Below are 22300 nucleotides of genomic sequence, written 5' to 3' on the forward strand. Positions count from 1 at the left end.
TATTAGAAGATACTATAGTTGAAATATCTTTAAGTATAGATTGTAGAGTTTGTCATGAGATTTTGTTATAAAAATTTCAGCATTTTTATCAAAAAATAGTTAAAGCGCACAGAAATTTATATTTTTTGAACTGTTTTTTAAATATTTTCTATTTATATTCCAAAATGTTTTCCTTTCCTTTTCTGCATTCAAGCGGTTGCTTTCCCTTTTTTCCTAGATTTGCATGATTTTAAGATTTTTTTTTTTTTGTGCTGATAAAGAGTTTGAAAAAAACCCCCCAAAAGTCCACATTGTATACTCATGCTTGGATATTTTTTGTTGGATATTTTTTTTCTGAAGTTCGTTTTTTTTATCTTTTTTTTATATATTTTTTTTTGAATTTTGAAGAGGGCTCTGACTTCCTCTCCCCTCCGTTGAAGTGCTATAAATCCCTTCTCTTCTTCTCCTCTCATTCCTCATTTGAGGAAGGTTAAGAGAGTCCAACGCCAGCCACCCTAGGTATGGACTCTTTTTCTCCTCCCCCTCCCCCTCCCCTTCGTTCCCCTTCGAGAAATCTCTTCATCCAATTATAAATTCCGAGTCGGATTCCTCGATTCGGAGAAGGAAATGTCGAATTATCATCAGATTTTAACATACTGATCGTTATCCGATCTCAGAAAAAGGTCAATTTGTCCTCTATGTTCCTTTTTCTGAGAGCAATTCAATTGAATCGATGGATCCTTTTGGCCTGTTCTCCGGGGTTTTCTCCATTACTTAATTTTGGTGATTTCGACGTGGGGTTGATGTAATTCAGTTACTCTTTGCTACCCTTCTTTTATTTATTAATTTTTTTTTTGATAAACTTTATTCGGTTATTGTTTCTTATCTGTTTTTTATCAGTGTCCAACAGCGATGCCAAGTTATTTTTTATATGTAAATTCTCAATTAAGTCATGCTTTGGTTGTTATCATCGAAGGTCTTATATCATGTATTTGGGCTAGGGTTAGGATGACCAGACCTCATCATTCTTTTTTTTTCTTTTCCTTATGGTACTCTTGAGTTGGTTTATTTGTTTCTGGATGAATCCTGGTTGCCATCTAGGAAAAAAGGTCTTAGCTTGAATATTGAACATTTGTCTCACTGACTCGAGGATTATTTACTAGTATGTATGTTATGTAATTTGGCTAGTTTATCAGATTTTATATATCTGTAGAAGGTGGTCAATAGAGTTTTTTCAAATAAAACAAAGATGATATTCTGACTAGTGTAAAGATAATGATCTGATGATTTTTGTTGTGTGTTAAACATTTTAATTGCACTTATGACTGGCTAGGAAGCATAAGATTGTGATTCAATTGATTGGAATCTTATTTTAAGAACGATCATTTGTATTTAATACAGAGTTCTTCAGTGAAAAGTTTAAGATGGGGGATATTATTAATAAATGTTACACATCGAGATCGCAAATCAGAAAGTTGGCATTGCGATATTTCTACTAGAGGATTGTATCCTAAGCTGTGCATTTTCAAGGGAAAGAAAACAAATTTCAGGAGCTCTGATAGCATCCTTTATGTTTAGCAGGTGACTCAAGCTTTAACTTAGTTGAGTTCTGAGTAAGCACAATTTTCACCTTAATCCTTATACACTCTGGCCCTTTTGAGCATGGTTTGGTTAATCTTAATATTGATTTGTTTGTTTGGAATGTTTCCCCTGGATTGCTATTGGATTTCTTGCGACCTCTAAGGTTGCATGCCACTTTGTCCGCATACTAACTTTCTGTCTATTGAACTTTTGGTATGATGGAAGGCTTGGGACATAGGTTGAAGGATGTTGAATGTATGTCTAGATAGATAATGTGGCAATGGGCATCATCAAGGGCCAATATGATTACGATAATTTAGGTATCATCATGGAGGACAAGGTCATCCTTGTGGGTTTCTTTGTACAGTTTGAGTACTAAAATTTTTGAGTCTGAAGGCGACTTAGTTGCACGCTAGTTGGCAAATGAGGATTTAAGAGGACCCTTCTTGTGTGTGTTCATTGTTTTATTTCAAAAAGACCTATGCAGAGGGGTCAGGTGTACCTGAGAGCTTCATTGTCAAAAAAGAAAACAAAGGACGTAGCATGATAAACTCAAAATATTAGCTATTTGAATGCTTCACGAGATCTTTCAGGTTTTCATTAGGTGTTAGTTATTTTGCTTGCATTCATGGTGAGGAGGATCTTTCCTTATTCAAGCTTTTAGCTGCTTGTGTTCGCACATGATTTAACATCTAAATTTTCACTAAAGGACTCTTATGATTTTTCTTTTAATTGTTTTTCAAATTCTAAGCTCCAAAGAATGCTTTTAGATATCTTGTGACCATTATTCCTTGGTTCCTAATAACCAAATATAACATACAATATATGTTGTATGTTATTCTCCATGGTCACATGAACTTAGTTGCATATGTTTTTCTACTCGCTAATTGGTTTTCTAGGTTTCAAGCCAAGGACTAAATTGCCAGTTCCTGTGACCACAAGCATGGGTTGACGAGGTATGTACCACATCGTGCTGGCCACATGCCTAGCCATGTACCATACCAGGTCTCATGGTAAACTTAGTGGCTCCCTATTACTGCATGACAGTCAGTCATGCACCAGCATGGACTGATGTAGATTTACGTGGATCCGTGAGTGATACGTAATCCGTATTGTGTCTATATCTTGCTGGCATGGTCATTGTCCTATGGCTTGACCTGCAAGATACATTAGTTCATGGTGTAAGCGTACATTTTCAATGCTTACCCTTACTAAGGTACTCAGAACAACCTTGTGTTTAAAATTTCTTTAAATCTGGTGGGCTGTATCTGTTTCATAAATCTGGCACAATCTAGTTGGATAACAATTGCCAGTTCTCATTTTAGGCAAAAGGAGGAGGAAATGATCTGTTGGAGGTTTTTCTTGAGAAACATGGAAGGAGGAGCCACCGAAAGTAAATTATTCACTACCCAAAACTTGGACCCAGAATCTCCTCCAAGTGGAGGAATTATATCTGTATTGCAGGGTTTGCTTAATAATAGCCTGATACTATATTTGCAAAATATGACATGGTATTGCGAGTCATAATTTTTATATTCAAATGAGAAGGTGATACTTGCTGTATAGATATTGCATAGAATTGAAAATGGAAAAGTATGTTAGAGCTAAAATTTATGTAAAAATATGAGATTGTTTGTTTTTATGTCATTTTTCCACCTTTCCTTTTTTTATGTGCAAAAATGATCTAGAATTTCCACCTAGGAACTCTAGTAGTTGCTTAGCACCTTCTAAGAAATATGCCTAATTTTCAAGTATGCCATAGTTTTATTTGTTAAAAATATAACCGCAAACTCCATATTATGTCTTTCAAGGAGATAGTAACGTATGATGAAGCCATCCAAGCAAATATTTAATAGTTAACCTTATTTGGCATTCTTTCATATAACATACTATATCTATCTCTATCTGGTAATTACTAAAATTTAAAAATTATGCTAGGAAAAAATAAGAGTGATTCTCCAAAGGTGTCAGCATTTTCTTAATGAAAAGGAAAGGTGGTTAAAATAATGTGAAAACAAATAAATCATTTGATAATGCTATATTAGTTTTTAGCTCTTAAAGACTTTTTGGTTTTTCATCTTGATGCATTAAAAACAATATGTCATGTATCACTATATCGCTTGTATATGCTAATGATTCATATATTATTTGTATTAAATTTCTCTGAGATTTCTTACATATCTAATTTCAAGTCATTTTTAATTTAATCCTACATCATACTATTTCTTTTTTTCCTCTTAAAACCCTAGGTCTAGCAACCAGAAAACTTTAAATAAAAGATATAAAAATAGTATGAATTTAGTTTGATTAGTAATAAACAGCCATAAGAATAAGAATTGACAAGCATTAGCCCAAATAGGGGTGCAAATGAGCTGAACAGCCCACGAGTTACTTGAGCTAGACTCAAGTCTAAGCTCGAGTTGACTCGATTACTACTAACTTGAGTCCAGCCCGAGTAACAAAATATTTGGCTCAAAGGCTAGCAAATGTTGTCAAGTATATATATTTTTAATAATATTATATTTTATTTATAATATAATTATTAATTTAATATTTAAAAATATAATATTTATTTTTTAATCTGACCTAACATCTAACTTTAAATCGTATTTTTTAATTATGACTAAGGCTGAAGTTCAAGCTCGAATATGGCTCAGTTGATATTAGAGTTAAGTCGATCTCGAGTGTTGCTTCTTTTTGATCGAGTCGAGTTGGAGCTTGGATAACAAGGCTTGGTCAATCTTAAGTCGAGTTTCGAGCCTGAGTATTTTGAATCGAGTCAAGTTTGAGCATCTAACTACTCGATTCGGCTCGGCTCAATTGTGCCCCTAAGCCCAGGTACATAGCCTAAGGTTAACGGAATTATGAAAAAGTTTGAATCATTAAAACTGAACTTGTTTTGGTTGACGCTTAACTTGAGATCAATCATATATAAGATTGGTATGGGATACCTGTTTAATGCAACATTTAGTGAGAGAGAGGCTAAAATTGTAACCTTATAGACAAACTGGTGGGAGGAAAACATGTGCAAGTAAGGTCATGCAACTTGGAAGCATAATGTAAATCACATATAATAAGGCTACTAATAATCAGGTAGAACTATATTATTTGGCTTAAATCCTGATATTTTGACAACATTTTTAGACAGAACTCCAGGACCCTTTAGTTTCCTTTAACTAATGTGTATATCTTGGATTGTGTATGGACATGGTCGCCTAGTAGCTTGAACAAAGGCAGCTCCTTCTTTCCATGAACTTTGGTAAAAATGGAATTATGAGGAAAATTTGTGGCAGGTAGGCAGAAGTCAGAAACATGATATGATTATTTATTGAATGAAATCTTGGAGAGGCTTATGGTCATATTTGATACAATGTTTTAGGACTTGTGCCATCAAAGTGGCCCCCATCTCTTGACATGAAGGTAAAGCTTTAGAAAGATGGACCAAATATAACAGTTGGAGGTCCTTTTAGCTTCATAGCAAAGCCTCCAATCACATCAATAAAGTGTAGAACTACGGTTTGATATGGAGCAAGAGTCAAGCAACTATAATGTCCCTGGATATAAAAATAAAAGGCACCATGAAATGAAAGCAAAAAGGCTAAAAAAGTGAAATCAGGCAGGGTATTCGAAAGAGTTAAAAAAGGGACTACAAATGTTTCAGTGCAAATACATAGCTGCGATATCTTGATAGTGAATCCAACAACATAAGATCAAATAAATATTCCCACAACAAATTTGAAATTCCGTGATTTACGAATCACATATGAACTCCAAGTCAAGATAGACTGAACTCAACAAATCTTGGTTGCAGAAAAGGCCTGAGATATATTCACAAAGCTTACCTGTCCAGTAATTGGCTGGTCAGTCAAGGTTGAGGGATCTGTTCCTGCAAATTAAGAAATTGCAGGCCACAAAATTCAGCTAGACATGCTGCTGTGCAAGAGAAGTCTCCAGATTGAATTTGAGGGAGCTCGGACAAGAGAAAACCAACGAAATAGTGCTTCTACACTATTCCGATAGTAACAGGGCAGTCCTTGGACAAATACTTGGCAAGAATCCATTCCTCAGATTGATATGATAGCTGCAGGATAGAAAGTGGATAGGCTGAGGATTAGAAACTTTCAATCAATATGATCATCTGGTAGACCGCCAGCAACCAACCTGTTGCTGATCTCTTTGTTTAGCATCTTATATCAGCAGGTTGCCAGATTGAAGTGCTATCGTACTCCTCGGGCAATGATAAGACAGTTTGATGAGTACATTGACAATTTGGCACTCTGGTGAAATTTGATGGTGAGCAGAGATGATGACAGCTGATCGGGATGGCTCGGATTTTATAATTCTTGAGTAAAGAGCTTGGAAAGGAAAGCATGAAGCATGCATTCCATGAACTAGGGTAGTAGCCCAAAAATGCATGCCTGTGCTGGCGTGCACACACATACATATATGCATACATATACATATACATAAATACATGCAATACATTAACTATGGTGGTAAGATACTAACCACTGTATATAAGAATGGTGATTGTCTTAATACATATTATATTCCTATTTAACTTTAGTAAATGTCCAACAAAACAAACCCTAGGTGGGTAAAGTTGACATTTGATTATAAAGTGCTGTAATCATTTGATGCTTGTGTGACTTCGGAAAATTTTATAGAACACCAGCAAGGTTGGAAATGGTGTGCAGATTGGTATCTTAGGCAGCCTAGTCTTGCCTGTTTATAAGGTGTGTGAGATAGAGGTTGGTATGTTCAGGTGAACATGTGGTACATCTTGAGTGGGAAAGGTTGAAAGGACTACTACTTTGAGTCAGGCTTAAGAGATGGACCAAGATAGAATAGAGGGTTTGAGAACTGATCGAGGTAGCTGGCTAACCAAGGTAGTGAGGCCATCTTTTTTTCCTTTTCAACCATCAGCATTAAACTATTTATCTCTTAATGCTTGTTATGAACAAACTGGCTGCTAATAGTTTAGTCTGATTTTGTTTTATAGTTCTTATTGATTGATGTGATGTTAGCATTTTAAGATAAAAACTTGGGAAAATTCTAGATTGGATTTATGGAGGATGACAATTATGGACGATAGGACGGTAATATTTAGTTGAACCAAAATATCTGGAGTAAGAATAATTGGAATTGGTGTCTCAATCAATTGGATTACAGAGAAAATCTAGAGTATGCAAATTCATTATGTGTGATTATTCAGTAAATGAATAGAGCAGTTAATTACATGGAAATAATCAAACTAGAAATATTGTATGCAGCTGGAATTATGAATAGTCTAGAAGATGCAACCTTCCTCATCAGAAACGAGAGTTTAGAGGTGTAATGCCGCAAAACCAGGACGAGGGAGTAGAAATGAACGTACCAGTACAAGCTTAAGCTAAAATAATGGAAAAGAGAGTGAGGTGATTTTTTTCATGTACATAGAAGACCACAGTAGGCACCATTTAAAAGAGATCTAACCTTCTCAAACAGAGGATTTTGAATATTGTCAAACGTTAGAAGAGAACTGAAACATTTTAGTCTTTTTTTCGAAAGATACTTCTGATGGGCCTGAAACTCATAGGGTTATTGTAACGAATGGCTGAAGAAATCTACTTGAACTCTGGAATCAATCCATTTGTCAACTGTTTTGCATGGTTTCGGTTTTTAATTAGTATTCATTTCATATGAGGTTTAAAACTCATTTTTGACTTCAATCTTATTGGGCTTGTATAGTTTCAGTTTTGACATTTTTAGCAGTTTCGCTCGAAATTTCAAGAGATTGGTCAAAAAATTCAGAAAATTTTCAAAACAGGGAGAAAAATAAAATAAGTCAAGAAAACTTTGTTATATAGAGATTTTTTCCATGTAGCGTCAGCAGTTTTAGGCCGAAGCTAATATTGGATACAAATAAAGTTTATAAAATTAATGGGCTTTTGTTATTTGAATGCTATATCATTTACTTTTTGAACTTCAGTTGTTGAAAATTTATCATACTTATCAACTTTGACCTTTCAATGATGCCTACTGCATTCAATTCTTGATCATTTCATTCAAGTAGATTTCAAAAATATAATGAATTTTGATTTTCTCCTCATTATTTTTAAAGTCAAATGATTGTAAAATATGTAGTTATAGAATGTTACATTTGCTTTGTTCACAAGGAGAAGCCATTACTATTTAGTTGTTTGCATTAGTCTTCGTATTATAATATGGGTCGGTCAGTCCTGACTGAAACTAGACAAAGGCACTGAAATTAGACTGAAATCCAGAACTAGGGGCTAGTTTCAGTTTGATCTCGGATCAAACCAATCCATTTTGGGTGAAACTGATTGGTTTGGGCCTAAACTTAAAACCATGGTGTTGAAGTGTTGTGGACATTTTAGTTGTGGTCAATGCTTGACTATATGTTGCATTATTGTGTTTGTGCTGGTTCCCCTCCAGATATTTTTCTATATTCATATTTTTACTTCATCAAAGTTCCTTTCCAAGTTCGGAGCTGGCAGCTATCTCTAAGGATGTTGATGAATGCAATGGCGTAACAGAGGTTCTTCTTGAAGTTGATTCAGTTGTTCTCATTATTGGAGTTTCTATTAGTTGCTAGACAACTTTTTTGTTTGTGTTTCTTATATCATATAACATAGAAAAAATATATGTATCAATGTCTCTCTCATTTACCTCCATAACCACCACCAACATGGAAAATATCTTTTTATCTGTATCTCTGGTACTGTTATATAAGATTAAGAAAATATCTTTGTTGCTGTTCTGATAGTTTAGTTCTTTGATGCTGGCTCCATTGGAACACGAAGAAAATCTACTACTCTACATTGACGGGAAGCTTGACAGCCATTTGTGTCTGCTATTCAAATGGGCATTTTGTCATGCTAATGGATTATCTTATTGAAGAGACTCTCTCTTAGCTTATATGGCTTAGGTATCTTTCATGGTTTGAAGTAGATTGCAATACTGTTGTATTTATTTTTCTGTGCAAATGTTGTTCATTTTAGTGAGTTAAGCTACAATTATATGTTAGTTGTCTAGTTTAGATTACACTTCTTTTCATGGTCTGCCGTACCGATCGGTACGGATCCGTACGGGCCGGTACGTACCGGTATCGGACGGAACCGGTACAGTACAGCTATATTTTTCGGTTCCGACTATTCGTAATCTATACCGGACGGTACCAGCTGTACCGAACTGGTATCGGTCCGTACCGACCGGCTCGTACCGACCTCAAATTTTTTTGGCTTTTGGCCCGAACCAGCCGAACCGGTACAGTACCGGTTCGGTTCGGTAAGGTACGGATACCGTACTGGTACCGATGCCCACCGGTACGTCGGTATGGTCGGTACAGCGGACCTTGCTTCTTTTAGTATTGTGCTTATGAGCAGTTCACATGGGGAGCATCTCTTATTTTGTGTGTCTTTGTACCAAGCAGTTATTTTGTTGGAGTTCCAGCTAAACCTCAATGAATACCAGATTTCATTGAGGACACCCCAAAAGAGGAACACTGGTCGGTTGTCAACCCATTAGAGAAGGCAATGTTCAGCAAGTCTAGGGGCAATGGAGAATAACGGTATCATATCTCACTCTGTTGAGACACAACTATCTTCTGGTCCAACTACTATCAATAAAGATGGAAACTTTGCAGAGGAAAATGGCAGCAATGGTTCATTTATCAACCAAGGTTGATCTCTCTTGTTATGCACTTGATGTAGAAAATGCCATCTTTTCTTAGCATTTATAATTGTAGATTTTAAGATTAGTTACATTAAATTTTAGACAAATTCCTAGTAAAAGAGTGAACCAATGCCTGATTTGTAGTTTACACTATCTTTGCATTTTCCTTCTTTGGGTTTTAGGAGTTGTCCGGATGCTATTTTTATAGTTTGATTACTGATACTAGGCATCGAGCATCTTGATCTCATGTTGCTTCCTGCATGCTTATGAAGTTGGACCCTTAAGCTGTATCTGTGTTACCCAGGCCCTTCAATTTAGCCTAAATACCTGCATTCAATAGTTAAACATGGATGGTTGTATGAAACTTGGTTAGGACTATATAAGAAAAAAATCTTACATGTTGAAAGGTTCTGACACTTAAACATGCATGTCCATCCAGCACATTTTGAACCTGAGTCCATGTAACATAGGGTTTTGTTGGTTTGTGAATCAAAAAAGTTGGGTTATCTGGGTTAAGTGGAGTGACTTGGGAACTTTCTCTACTAGGCCCTTCAGCAGTCAAGAAGACCTTTACACTTTTTGCCTAGCTTTCATAAATCAACCAATTGACCTAATGAACCACTCCAATATGAGATTGCGTAGACAACTTCAAGCAGTTGAAAATGATGTAAAGCTTTTGATTACAAGTGCGCAGGATAGCATGTTGATAACATGAGAACAAATCATTAAAGAAACATGTTAAATCTTTCTATTGCTAAAGAGCTACTAGTTTATTCTTATCTTGAACATTCTCCGATAGCAACAAAGCCCGCTTTAAATGCTGTTTAATCTAGATAACTTTCTTGTGCTGACTAGATTAACATTTAGACATGGTCAATTATCACATGTTCATTACAGCCTCTCTGCTTTAATTGCATATGTGCATGCTTGGTGACACAACAGATTTGAATTTTCATTTGCGTAGAGATCTGTTAGAGTTTCTAACTCTTCAGGATTAAATGTGTTTTTTTACCTATAAACTATACTAGACTACTATCATTTCATTGTACAAAAATTATTCTGATTCCTTCAAGCTTTTCAAATTGTTCCATAAATATAATTTTTTAAAAGAAATTGATGCAATAAGAAGCTATTGGCAATGTTGTGCATACCATATGATTTTTTTTATTTGTTTGGTCCAACGTCTACTGTGTTGGTACCAGGTGCCGTACTAGTTGCTCGGCGGCATGGGTTGGTACGGTCCTACGCCATGCCGTTCCGGCCCTATACCGATCCAGTAGAGGCGGGGGAGAGGGAGAATGGGAGAGAGGAAAAGAGAGAGAGCCGGCAAAAGCCGAAGAGCCGCGAAGGCGGGGCTCCGCCTTCAATCTCCTGTTTTGTTCGAAATAGGGGCCCTGAGGGGGCCTTTTTATTTTTGAAAATTTTAATTGAAAGTCGGCAAACCCATTGACTTTAAGTGAAGTCAACTTTAACTTAAAATTCACAAAAATAAAAGGGCCTCATTCGGCCTCCGCCTCTTCCGCACGGAGGCTCCCTAGGCTCCACCGGCCGGCCTTTCTCCTCCTTCCTCTCCCTCTCCCTCCCTCCCCCGCTCTCTTTCTCTTTTTCTTTTTTTCCTTCTTCTTCCCTTCCGGCGATGGAGTTTCGGTTTCGTTGCTAAAACTGTCTCAGTCCGCCGCCGGAACGGCTCGGGACGCCCCGAATCGGACGGTTCGGGATGATTCCGCCGACCATGGTTTGGTCCTTTGGGTATGATTCACCAAATTAGTTCTTACACAACAATAAAGTGGAATGTTGCTAAATGCAAGCATTGCCTATTTTACAAAATTTGCAGGGACACATATGTTTAGTATAGAGATCATTATTAACTGTAGCACTCCGTACTGCTTGATTCGGGATGTATCGAACTAAACCAATGAGGAACCGGAATGGTTTGCCTTGTTGGCTCAGAACCGTTCGATTAAATCCTCCCATGAGTCCCACTATCCGATTAAGGCCCGATTCAGTTAAAAAATATCACCTCTGGTTCGGTAAACCCCCCTCCCCCTCTCTCTAGGGTTTTCCTTGACCTTCCCTGTTCCTTCTTCACTTCCTCCCTCCCTCCCTCCCTCTTCCTCTCCTTCCCTCTCTCCGCTAGGGTTAGGGTTTAACCTCCGCCCTCCTCCTTTCCCTCCCTCCCCCTCTCTCTCTCTTCCTCTCTCCTTTTCTCCCTCTCCCCCTCCTTGTTTTTGGTACTCCTTGGAATAGCATGTTATGGACCCATACCATGCTGAACCGGTTGCTGGCGGTACACCCTCCAGTACCGGTTGAACAAACCTTGATAAAAATTTTCTTAAATTGATTTGGCACAAAAAAATCGACTTCTTACCTCATGAACTTGACTCATGTATTTGTGGGGTATCTCCTTATAATGTCTCCGAAGTCTTTTTGTTGTTTTTTGAATGTGTTTAGGTGTCTCTCTTTTGCTCATTGATTTGATCCGGTGTTGGACAAGTTGGACACCCTTTCAATATGTTTTATTCTTCAGTTTCTCATATGTGGAATGATTACATTTCTTACTTGCTGATGCAATAAATGGTGACCTTCTTTAGTATGTTTTATCTCTCTTTGCTTATGAAGGTTAAGTGTAAATAAAACCTCTTTGATGATATTCATAAGAAAGCCAAGTTGGTTCCTCATTTGCGACTTCTGATATTGTTCGTCTTGTTATTGTTGAGTCCGTTGAGAAAGTTCTTGTTTTAGGTGTAAACCAGGTAAAGAAGTAGGTTTGTGCTCAGCATCTATTATCTACTTTGAATCTACCAATCATGAAGATTTTGAATGTTCACTTGCACAGAGAAAATATAAACAGATGTATAATTGTTATCCAATTTCAAATTGTCTTCCTGCTCTCTTGTTCGGATTTTTATGTCTACTAATAAGTTTATCTGTAGATTTTTCAAAGGAACAAAGCGGATGATACTTAAGGAAATTAATGCTTCACCTATCTAAAACTATAACACACTCTCAGGGGATAGGGCCTATGAGCCTCCAGCCCTACCTTTTGTTCTCCATCCATATGTATTTAGACTTCTCTGCAAGCACCTCTCTGGGGGACTCTTGGGCCACATTTTGTCCAAACAATCTTGACCAGCTGGATCATGGGATCATGACCAGCCATCATATGCTCCTTGATGGGGGGTTTTGCTGTGTTAATTAAGCAGTCACAGAAAACAACCAATCCTATCCAACTCATCTATGCCTGAAAACTTTAATGAAGGTTTTTTTTTTTACTATCTATATCAGTTGAATATCAAAATTGCAGAAATATTAGCAAAAGACCATTATAAAGTTGTTATAACAACTTTATTTTTTTTTCTTAGCTTGACTACTTCAGTGCCTATGCATAGGCTTCCAGTGAATACTGATAGTCAAGATCTTTTTTTTCTTAATTATACATATTGGCAATTGATAGATAAACTGATCTATTTTTCATGTACAGCTCTCACTGGCCTTAATTTGGGGTGTAAGTGGCCCAGATTGTGTAAAGAGATGTTGACAGTGACTTACTACCATTTGGGAAGTCAATGACCAAATAGTTTATTGTGCACTTTATCTAAAAGGTTTTCACGTATAGTTGCAGGGGTGTATGTTAAGTCATTTGTTCTTATCTTTTCTTCACTTAGTGCACTTTATTATAGCTCTTTTGCCCTAATGTACGCTAACAGAATAGTTTGTGTGCAGCTACCTATCATATACTCAATTTTTCCTACTATCTTCTTTGATCCTCCATTCATACATTACTTAAGAAAGGCTCGACTTTTAGATAGGAGTTCACCTAATTTATCATACTACTTGCATGGTTTGTATAGTGTTTCACAACTCAATCAACAATCATCCTCCCAGTATCCCATTTATATTCTGTATATGTATTTTTTCCTCCTAACATTAATTTTTTACTTGTTATACAATCCCAAACATATGAGAAATCAATAATATAATCCTTTGATTGGACAAACTGTAAAATCTTGTGGTGTCATTGATTATAAGCAAATCTGCTATCCACTTTTGATGCAGTGTTAAGCTTTTGGATGTCAAAATATGATACCTAGTTTAGACAATTTTAAGCCTTTTAAACACATTTGCTACATATCTCTGCATGTTATTGTATGCCCGAGTTTTCCACATATACATCTTTCTTTCAACAATTACCTTCTTCTTGAACTTTTGCTTTTTTACTTCTGTCATCCTCTCCTTACATTTAACTTCACTTTTTGTCATCCCTCTTTGTATATCTCTATAATTGTCACTACCCAATTTACAATTAACATCTATTAGAGAAACACTGGTCTAATTTTAATAGTCTTAGGGTTTTCTCAAGCCTTCATTTTTCTTTATGCAACCATTGTTCCCTTCAGGAGTTAAAACATTATAGGAGGATTCTAATGTTCCTAAATGATAAAAGGCTGTAGTTAAGGAGCATTTTGTTCTTCTACGTGCTAATATGTGAGAGCTTGCCTTCTCCAACACTGTTCAGGGAAGGTGTTATTATTTGTTGATGGTTCAACTAAGCAATACAAAGCTCGAATGGTGGTGAATTGTTTACTTAAGGGCATGGCATAGATTATGAAAATGGTTATTTATGGTGTGCAAGATTTTTATTCAAATATTGAATGTTGTGGTTATGTGGTTTAATAGCCCCTCTTCTAGGTGAATTGAAGAGAGCTTATGTCATAAGGATTTATATGAGATCGACATGTCCCAGTGTCATTCTCTACAGGTTTGAAAACTGATTATGATCAGGACCATCTTCCTTTCAATGCCTTTTAATTAAGGCAAGGATTTTAAATTTTAATTACAAACCTAATCTTGTGCTGGAATATATGATATTTTGCTCAAAACCCATCCTTCCCTTAGCAACGTTTGAAGAAAGGAGAGGAGAATGGCATTTCGCGGACTCTTCCTTTCTTTTTGTTTATAGGATGGCCCAAATCAGCCCGAACCGATCTAAAGTGCTTTCGACTGCGTAGAACTTGATTTGGGCTGGTTCACAGCAGTTCCTGAACTGAGAGGCTAAACAAACTTGGTTCCACACATATGTTCGGATTTACACACCCCAAACCAGGTGGATCGGGTTGGTTTGACAGACCCTCATGCTAAGGTTGAAGTGTTTATTCATGTAAAAATAATAATATGTCATGGATGTAAAAGATTAATTGTACACAATTAGGAGGTCTCTATTAAACTTAACATTTAAATATTTATGCTTCTATATATGGCCCATTTTATAGCTTATCCGAACCATTTAAAATAATATTCTTTCTATTTTTGCATTTTACTACTTGAAAATATGAAACTCTGCCCTTAAAATTGTTTGAGAGTAATATTCAATATATATCTTGCAGCTGCTATAGATTGGAACGAGATAAGAAGAGAATGGGTTGGTGATCTATCAAAGAAATCTCATAGACCACCAAGAGAACCAATAATGAGGTTAGGATTTCTTTAACATTTGCAATTTGCTCTTTGAGCATTTTTATTACAATGACCACAATATTAATCTTCTAATTTATGTTTGATAGTTTAATGCCTTTTATTGTCAAATCTGTAGCAGCCTTTTTTTTATATACAAGAATAGAACTTTGCCAACTTTTCTTCTCATTTTCATATTGCGGGTGTAACAGTATCACCATTATCTGACTTGTATATAATATCCTTTTGGTGTGCCATATCTTCGTTTTTGTAATATCAGATAGGCCAAAACCCTCATAAGCAACCTCAAATTTGGTCGAGTTTAACTAAGAAATACAGTTTGATTGTTAAATGGTGTGTGAACAAATTAATAATTTTGATTTCCCACCATTCATTCTGCATTAGTTATGCCTTGGAAACATTTAAAATTTTATCCATGTGTATGCACATTTATGAATTTAAATTTCAAGTCAGATATTTTGGTAATTTCATTAATTATAATTAGATGCATCGAAAATGTCAGGCACATGGTAAATGATGAATTTGATGCATGGGTGCAATTACTTGTTCGTTTTGTTATAAATGCATGGAGATAAAGACTAGGGCTGTTAAGGTTTAACCCTTTATGTAGAACCCTAATACACCCCACGTGCATCATAACCCTATGCATATCTAGTTTAATGTACTATAGGAAAGTATTGGTCTGGAAGTTATTCTTTTTTCTTAACAAAAGCTGCCATTAATATTTTAGTAAAATTATATTTGAAGCATATTCTCATGACATATCAGTTTAAATATTAGAAAAATTGTGTCCAATTGCTTAACTGCCTCCCTCATACTTAAATATTAATTTTTCTCATCTCTTTGCAAACTTTACTTTAATGGATTCATTTGGATTAGACTCTAGAGAAGAGTTGTCAAGTAAATTAGGTGCCCCTATAGATGTGAAAGTCTACATATAATCATAGGTCAGTGAGGTATTTTGAAGTCACACCTATGACACTGAAGGGTTGACAAGACTTCCATTTGCTAATTCTTGTCGAACAAAACATTATGTTCATAATGCTAACCATAGTAAAATGAATCCTTTAAATATCTTAGAGTAAATTACAAAAATCTTCCTGAGATTAGGGATAAGTTACACTTACAACCAATAATATGAAAAATCTATGCTTACTCCCCCCTGAGATTTATTTTTATCCAATACTTTAACTCATAACTTAACACGACACTAGCCAAACCATTAACTTTAAATGCGACCTAAAGACTATGTTAGAAAAAAATTTAAAAATGACCAAAATAACCTTATGTGACACAACAACTACCGAAGGACATAAGAAAATGTATATATCCTTCTCCTCACTCTGGGGCAATTTTGATTTTTCACATGAGGTAAACAAATTCACTAACGCCGTTAATTTAACAGAGCGTAAGTGTAGGTTTTACAAACTATTCAGTGTAAGTGTAATAAATATAAACCTCAGAGAATTTTTATAATTTACTCAATATATTAATATGTTATTTCTACAGTTTAATTCTTTATAATTAAATTTATACTTCTTACTGTTTTGTTTCCTCATAGCTTGTCTATTCTTGATTCTTCCTTGTAGCTGGTGCATAACTTATGATGATCTACTTTCAATCAATCAACCTTTCCCACAACCAATCCCTTTATCTGTAAGTTCTGTCACTACTCTCAGAACCCATCACTTCCCTGCTATTGTGTATTAAACATGCTTAGTCTGGTATGGGTTTCATATGTAGGATTTCCTGATTGTTAAATGTCATCTAACTTTAAGACCTTTGCAGGAGATGGTAGATTTTTTAGTTGACATTTGGCATGAAGAAGGGCTTTATGATTAGAGGAGGACCCTCATTGCAGCAGTAACATGGGTTTAGTCATGGAAATCAAGTAGGGATTACTCATCAAAAGCATTTAGACAAAAAATTTTATTGTGTAAAACTAGCATAATTTTGACTTCAGCATTTAACCTAAACCCTATTGACATTGGAAGCTGTTGAATGAGGATAGCAAGTACCTGTGAGTTAATGTCATCTTTTATGCCTTGGTAGTATTTCGGGCAAAAGGGCCATCTTATCAGCATGTCATTCTGTTAGAATTAGACCCTCAACTCGGTAAACATCAAAAACAAACATTTTGTGCTATTGGTATTGAGTGTTTTCTGTTATTTTAACAGATTTCCAATTGTATGGCCTACATAGACTTCACCAAGGATAATTCTAAAACGATAGATTACTGGCATTTGGATATGGATGCATTTGTGTTATTAGAATCTTAATTGCATTGAATGGCAAAATGGCCTTGGGAGACTGGTTGAGAATATAAACTACAGACTCGAGGTTACATAACCTGGTGTCACAAAAGAGGGTTTTGTGATTGGATAAATGTTTTTTTGATGGAGTTTTCATTGAATGTGTAAACAAACTTGAACCTACTAATCATGTTTGAATTTTCTTTCCTCCATCTGAACTTTAAAAGATCAAGTGGATCTTACTATATTCTTGGACCTATTTGATTATAGTTTAAAGTTTCTTTTGGTCTGAGTAGTTAGCCTTGATAATGAGTGGAGTTAAAGAGTGTAGATATGAAAGCACAAAAAAAAGTGATGTCCAGCCTTATAGCTTCTACTTTTGATTGATTTGCTACCCTTTCTATGGAGGATCTTTCTCTATATATGATGGGTTATCCAAATTCAAAATTTAAACCATTGAACATGACCTATACTAAATAAATGCATATAAACCAAAATTTATATTTTTAATTGGTCTTAAACCTAAATATCAAGTAGGTGTGACAATGGATAGTTTTAATATAATGCTAGTAAATTTAAATTTGCCCATACTGTAATATGTGTATATCATGATCTATAATATACTTTTCAATTCATGTACCTTATCATGTATTTTACCATACTAATATAATTGATATCATTTATTTTTGTACTAACTTGATGCATAGGTTAGAACTTACCAATATATATTCTGCAGCTTGGGTACCTAATGACTTTTTGTAGTGTAGATTATGTTTAACGAATTCGGATGCTCAATTTGGATTGTGTATGATTAATTTTAAAATTGTTAATTCAAGATGTTAAAATAGAGTGTAGTCCAACTCAATTACACGTGCTTATGTATGCGTGCACATGCTTACATACATGAGTTGGATTGCATATTTTATGTTATTCCTTAAAAAAGAAGTTAATGGTTCTAAATTAATGATAGACTATCCAAATCAGAATCCAAATAGTTGAACATGATCTATACTATAAAATCTGCATAGAAATTAAAATTCGTGTGTTTTGGTAATCTCTAACATAATCATTAAGTGGGTATGAAAATAGATGGGTTTCATAGCATGATACTGTATTTTACTATAATTTAATTATCAAAAACTAATAACTTCAAATTTATCTATATTGTAAGAGTATAGATCATTATCTACAAAGTGGTGCATATGTACATACATGGCTTGGATTACATACTTTATATTATTCCTTGAAACAGAAGTTAATAGTTCAAAATTAATGATAGACTATCCAAATCAAAATCTAAACCATCGAACATGATCTACTCTATAAAAAATTGTTAAGAAATCAAAATTCGTGTGCTTTGCCAATCTCTAACATAATCATTAAGTGGGTTTCAAAATGGATGATTTTAATAGCATGATAGGATATTTTACCACAATCTAATTATTGATTAGAAGTATAGGTTAGAAATGGATGTTAACTTTTTTACAAGAAGTATAGATTGTAAATCATCAGTATATGAATCATAGTTTATAGACATTTTTTGTAATGTAGGTTATGTTCAATGGTTTGGATTTTTGATTTGAATGACTTATGATTGCTGTTGAAATGGTTAACTCTTTCTACAAGAAGTTAATGTAAAATGTGTAGCCCAATATGTATGCCTGTATGGATGGATGGACGGATGTTGAAGGTCTTACAAAGTCCTTCGCCGATGATTCAAGCAGTTGGATATGATTTATTTTCTCCAAATTACTTATATACCAAAAATTATATGATTGGAAGGCTCTTAATGTTATTAAAAATCTAAACAGTAAGGTTCGCCGTTTCGGTACCGGATCCGTACTCGTGTCCTACTAGCACAGTGCCGGTATGGTGCTGTATCGGCACGCTACTCGTACTGGGTATCAGTACCGGTTATGCCTCCTACCATTATCGGCAAGCCACTCGTACTAGGTATTGATACCGGTTATGCCTCGTACTGTCCAATTCGGGCTGCTATAGCATACCATGCTGAATAGTCTGCATAATATAAATTATACATATTGTTTTTAATCACTTGATGTGTAGGCTAAGGATCTCTAAATCATATGATTTTTGGTGTGAAAGCAGTTTAGAAGTAATATATCACATCCATTCGGATCAATGGGGGATCTCTATCATCTAATATAGATCTGATCAAATCTGAGTAGAGATTCACTCTATTGTAGCCCAGTCTGGTTCTCTCTCTGTATACATATTATATGTATGCAGATATGTAGAGAGAGAAAGAGAGAGAGAGGCTAGGATCCTCTCTTTTTGTGTGTGAACAATATATCTAAATGTTTGGTGCAACTATAATGTATGTATACAATTCATGCTTTATGTATGCATGTCATGACCATTTGTGTGGCAGCACTGCTGTGATTTTGTGACCTCGTGTGCCACACGGTGTAGTGTGCTGCATGGTCATGTACAGTTATGGCCATCCCACCATACTTCGATGTGATTGACGAACCGGCCCTCTCCAATTCCATGCCCAACTGGAGAGGATCCAGACTCCCTTTATATTTAGTTCAGATTATTTTGCCATCCAAAAACATAAATAATCTAATCGATATACATCTTTGACGTCCAAGTTTATATCGAACCCATATGTACGTCGTACTCCCATCCCTTTAGTAAATTCTTTCCTTTCTGATATGCATGAAACTTGGAGACCTCTATACTCTTCTCACAAACCATCTCTCTGCTTCATAGATTGTTGAAGCAGAAGGAACTCTAGTATATGAAACAGGTCTTGAAGCGTGAATTAACACTGTCCTTAAGCGAATTTTGCTCTACTATGTTGCTGTTGGTGATCCAGCAAATTCGCTCCAGGATACAACAAAACCAAATAGAATTCTAGCCAGCAAAACTAGGATTCCCCAGAACAACGAAAATGAAAAATTTATGAAGAAGAAGTTATATCAATTTGGGAAGGATATTGGCAATTTATAACTCTGAAATAAACTCTGAACCAACACAACCTTTGGAATAGTGCCTGTTCAAAATATAACTGCTAGTGCAGTTATTTTATGCAAAACGGATATAAACTGCCAATATAAATTTTATTTTACACGTGCACATGCCAAGTGCCAAGTGCCAGTCTTTGATAATATAATATTGGCTTTCCCTCCACAACTTCCCACCAAAAAGTTACTTTAGCATGTGTAGGATTTGAATGCTTATTAAGCTATCTAAAAAACTCTACACAAGCAATGTGAGACTAAAACCCCACTCAACATTACAAACTATTAAAGGAAGGAGACTTCCAATAATCCCCCACCTTACCTTCTCTGTTTAATGAATTGATAGAAACTCTGCAGTTCAATGTCCAAAAAGGTGAACAAATGCATTCTCTCTCTCCTCTCTCTCCTTCTTTTAGTTAGGTAATTTCACATAACTTAGGTTTTACCTCTGGCTCCCTCTCTCACTGGGAAGCCTTAGATTGGATGGAAACCTGTATTAGCCATGGCCTGTATTTCCTGCTCTTAATTCATTTTGCTATTTTCCCCTATATTATGAACAGATGACATGGCTCTTGAGATCCAAAACAAGGGACTATAGTTTGATTCATAAACAACTAATGCTTGCCATTTTAGTACTTCTCGATTTTGCTTGATTCCAAATTGCTTCATCAATCTGTGCTCATTTAGTTTCACAAAGCAATTGGAAAATGACATATTTGCTGAAATGTCGAATAAATTATGAGTATATCATTTGTCTCCACATGAAATCAGTTAATAGATTGACAAAGGTTTCAATAACCGGATTATTTTCTTATGAATTATGATGGATGTCCACCGTAATTGCTGTCGACCGTTATAACAGTTATAATGGACACTATTTGCTCCATAGCATATAATTTTAAATGTTCCTGTTGATATGAAAAATTTAAAGTTTGAAAATTTATTATTTAATTCTGAGAAATAATGTGCATGCAAATAATAGTCATTATATATGTATTATAAAATGTTATAGCAATAGGTAGGTAGTCCATTATAACAGGCGTCATCTTTCTCTCCATTTTTCTATACAATAACATAATCCTAAAAGTCTTACATTGGCATGATAACATTATAGCAGCTATTATTTTGAACTTTAGAGCTCGGTAGGCTTGTTGTGATCATAACAGGAGCTGCAAGCCAGCATACAAAGTCAATCAAGGGCATTTGTGTGGCTCAATTAACAGACGGTGATTCACAAGAAGGGTGGCCATATATCCCAAGAAACTTTGGTGGTTTGCATGTAAGGGAATCTATATCATGGCTTTTGAAAAAGTTATTATGACTTGATTGTGGTTGGAGCTATAGCTCTAATTATGGGCATTTAAAGCAAAAGAGAGATGGACATAAAACTGGAAAAATCAAAAGGCTCTTAAGCTTTATTTGAGATTGGAACTATTTTGATGCATTATATTCAAATAAGATATGTTAAAGACAAATAATCAAGTGGTTACCAGATTAGTGATTAGGATAGCTCAGATGCACTATAATCAAGGAATATCCTAGATTCAAAGCTCCATGACTCGATACTAAAGACTGGTTATTACTCCATTAACATTGCACGAATTTAATCATATCTGATCATATCATAATTTGTTGTTTTGTTTTCGTTCGTGTATATGCATTTAGATATGCATATACTTATGCATATAACATTACAAACATGCAAATCTTTTAATCTAGTTCTCTCCTACCTTAAACATCATCAATCTTACAATCCTAGATTCAAAGCTCCACGACTCTCGACACTAAAGACGAGCTATTACTCCATTAACATTGCATTAATTTAATCATATCTGATCATGTCATAATTTGTTGTTTTATTTTTGTTTTTGTATATGCATTTGGATATGCACACATACATACATGTATAGCTTCGAGCTTTCATCAACCTGCACTTTGTTTTGCCAAAACTCTTAAGAAAATATTGTCTCTATAATCAAGTGGCAAAACTCCAAATATTAAGAACACTATCTTAGACCCATATCTGAGTGTATTACATTAAAGTAATTATACTCATATATAATTTGCTTAATTATCATATTGCATTCCATATAAAAATCCTCTACTCTTGCGAGTCCCATGCACTTTACACAGCATGCTGGCACATATATCACAACAAGATCATGCAATCACAACCATTTCTTAATGTACAGACCGTCATGATTGCGGGACAGGAATGCCTGAATTGAGCTCGAGCCCAAAACAGCGAGGATTCAACTTGCACGTTTCCCATAATTTCCGACAACCGTTCCTGGAAAACTCGGCGGAAACTACCGCCCTTCGCACGGTTATTCCCCTCGGAACGAGGAATAA

The 22300-nt window shown here is 35.3% G+C and overlaps 1 protein-coding gene across 9 annotated transcripts; it reads left to right on the plus strand.

Moving 5' to 3' along the window:
• The first annotated feature begins 371 nt into the window (after positions 1 to 371).
• Positions 372 to 22277, plus strand: LOC103718595 (uncharacterized). Of its 9 annotated transcripts, XM_088723442.2 has the most exons (7): positions 428 to 498; positions 1381 to 1560; positions 8335 to 8491; positions 8996 to 9244; positions 14622 to 14709; positions 16299 to 16365; positions 16498 to 18728. In XM_088723442.2, exons 4-7 carry the CDS (start codon positions 9121 to 9123, stop codon positions 16549 to 16551), a joined length of 333 nt encoding a protein of 110 aa, XP_088579568.1. In that variant the 5' UTR covers positions 428 to 498; positions 1381 to 1560; positions 8335 to 8491; positions 8996 to 9120; the 3' UTR covers positions 16552 to 18728. The 9 variants fall into 9 exon arrangements, with proteins under 9 accessions (XP_008805708.2, XP_088579568.1, XP_088579569.1 ...); XM_088723443.2 differs by lacking the exon at positions 1381 to 1560 and having other exon boundaries at positions 460 to 784; positions 8330 to 8491; XM_088723444.2 differs by lacking the exon at positions 8335 to 8491 and having other exon boundaries at positions 463 to 784.
• The last annotated feature ends 23 nt before the right edge of the window (positions 22278 to 22300 follow it).

Source organism: Phoenix dactylifera, chromosome 6 (assembly GCF_051530095.1).
Source record: "Phoenix dactylifera cultivar Ajwa chromosome 6, Ajwa_hap1_PhDact_Kaust_v1.1, whole genome shotgun sequence".
In the NCBI taxonomy this organism is placed as follows: Eukaryota; Viridiplantae; Streptophyta; class Magnoliopsida; order Arecales; family Arecaceae; genus Phoenix; species Phoenix dactylifera.